At 40.9% G+C, this 2,114-nt stretch overlaps 1 protein-coding gene across 1 annotated transcript; it reads left to right on the top strand.

Moving 5' to 3' along the window:
• The first annotated feature begins 416 nt into the window (after window positions 1-416).
• On the top strand, window positions 417-1,337 carry LOC125552118 (uncharacterized protein At2g27730, mitochondrial-like). Its single transcript, XM_048715931.1, has 3 exons — window positions 417-689; window positions 866-976; window positions 1,116-1,337. Exons 1-3 carry the CDS (start codon window positions 504-506, stop codon window positions 1,140-1,142), a joined length of 324 nt encoding a protein of 107 aa, XP_048571888.1. The 5' UTR covers window positions 417-503; the 3' UTR covers window positions 1,143-1,337.
• Window positions 1,338-2,114: the final 777 nt, after the last annotated feature.

Here is a 2,114-nt window from a genome sequence, read left to right on the forward strand (position 1 = left end):
GGCGTTCAGACATAGGTGCGCCCATGGTTAACATGGGTTTGTTAAGGTTAAGGCTAACGAATAAATTTGAATTCAACGAAGGAGCAAATCCACATGTGATACAGTAGTATATCGTACGACGCTCACTGTAGGTTCGGGTTTACCATGATTCTGAAACTCTACTCTCTTGTAACAATCGCATGAACCTCGTTCAGGAATAAAGCAGCGTTGTTCCCTTAAAAAAGCGCATGATGGGTTTGCTCAAAAATAAAAAAGAGAAAAAAGAAGGTGATGTTTCTCGAAACCGCTTTGTTCCTTTCTTTCACTTTTATTTGGTACCTTCGAGAGCCTATCTTTCATTCCTTCTCATCTTCAGTAGAAGGATCGGGCACCAGCTTCAAAGCACTCAGACCACCCTAGACCTATAAATAGTTCAGTGTGGGACGTGAGTTGATCGGCAATTCAACGCCGCCATCGTCGTTGTACTAGTCTTGGGCAGAGAACAAGAAGCTCAAGGTCTGCGGATGCCTAGTATAAGAGCGGCCGCAGCGAGGTTCTCCCGGCCCGCGTGGTCAGCCGTTGGGGTAACAGTGATGAGGAGGATGCAGGGCATCGGTGGTGGCCGCGCGCCACGCTACTTCAGCGACAGCATCCGCTCCGGCAGGGTGCTCAGCGAGGAGGAACGCGCCGCTGAAAACGTCTACATACAGGTAACTGTGCACTGCGGGTCTAGCCTTATTTTTGTTTTTGTAGGTGCTGTTGTGAATCTAAGAGTTTGATGAAGATTTGTATCACGACCATGGTTCATCTGAAGCAATTGAAAAAAAAAGGTTTCGACTAAATAAAACTGAACTGTATTTACATAATATATATTATTTATCTGCAGAAGATGGAGAGGGAGAAGCTGGAGAAGTTGAGGAGGAAGAAGGCGGATCAGGAAAAGGCCGACGCAGCAAAGAGTGCCAAAGGAAACAACGAGGAAACAATCCAAACAAACGTAAAAAAGACTTGTGGTTTCTCTTTTATTTTTATTTTTATTTTTATTTGACAAAAAAATCAATATGAAAGCTGTTTTCTCCTTTTGCTGCCACTGATGTTCTGCTCTCATTAATTCTACTTACCCTGGATTGCTGCAGAAGGGTGAGGGAGCTCATCCAAGCTGATTACTCAGATCGATGATCAGGTCCTCCGTTTCGGCGCTGCTGTTACATATGATACATGTTCGCAAATGTAGTATTTTTCCTTCTTTTCTGGAGTTATTTATAGATAGATCAGGTAGATGCTGTGTGCTGCTGTGAAAATATGTGCTTCTCTGTTGTCCTTGGTGGAGAGGCAGGACATTCTGTCGACCAGAATCATATCTTGTCTCTGGAGTTTTCTCGGTGGAGCTTGTAGTAGTCAGGCATGGGTCATGCATGCATCTACAAGAGCGTGAGATGCACCCGTTTGCATCACGCTTGTTTCCTTTATGTCTTGCATCAGGCTTTTTTTTCCTGTAACGAATAAAGCTATATAAGAAGAATAGACGAAAAGTTGACACGGCACCAAAACTACTTTCTCTTGAGTACTTCTTCTCCACTGATTCCCTACCGTATTATTATTCTTGTCGTCCTCCTTTTTAATTTGGCTTTCAATTTTTAATCTTTTCATATCTTTTGAACTAAAAGTCTAAATTAAATATCAAATGCATATTCGTGTTTCTGGTGATAACGAGTGCTTTCAAATGAGATCCATTTTGAATACGCTTTGATGAATTACTAAAATTTTCATTAAGTTTCAACTTCTAAAATACAAAATTGTGAATTTCAGATCTTGCGACTCACAAAAATGTTTTAACTTATGAAACTTGGAATGAGCGATTGACAAAATTGTTGCTTTCAGATACCACGACCGACAAAAATGTTTCAACTTTTGAAACTTTGTACAAGCGATCCACAAAATTGTGAGTTTCAAATCCTACGACCGAAGAAAAAAATGATTCAACTTCTAACGTGTATGTCATAGTTCATACTACATAGTAATGCGTGTGTCATTAACACCTATACCAGCTAACACTACAAAAAAATACACTTCCGTGATGATACGTGTTTGTCACAGTATGTCGCTTTTTTTGTCATGCATGTACATCCATGACA

The sequence above is a fragment of the Triticum urartu genome, chromosome 1, assembly GCF_003073215.2.
Source record: "Triticum urartu cultivar G1812 chromosome 1, Tu2.1, whole genome shotgun sequence".
Taxonomy (NCBI): domain Eukaryota; kingdom Viridiplantae; phylum Streptophyta; class Magnoliopsida; order Poales; family Poaceae; genus Triticum; species Triticum urartu.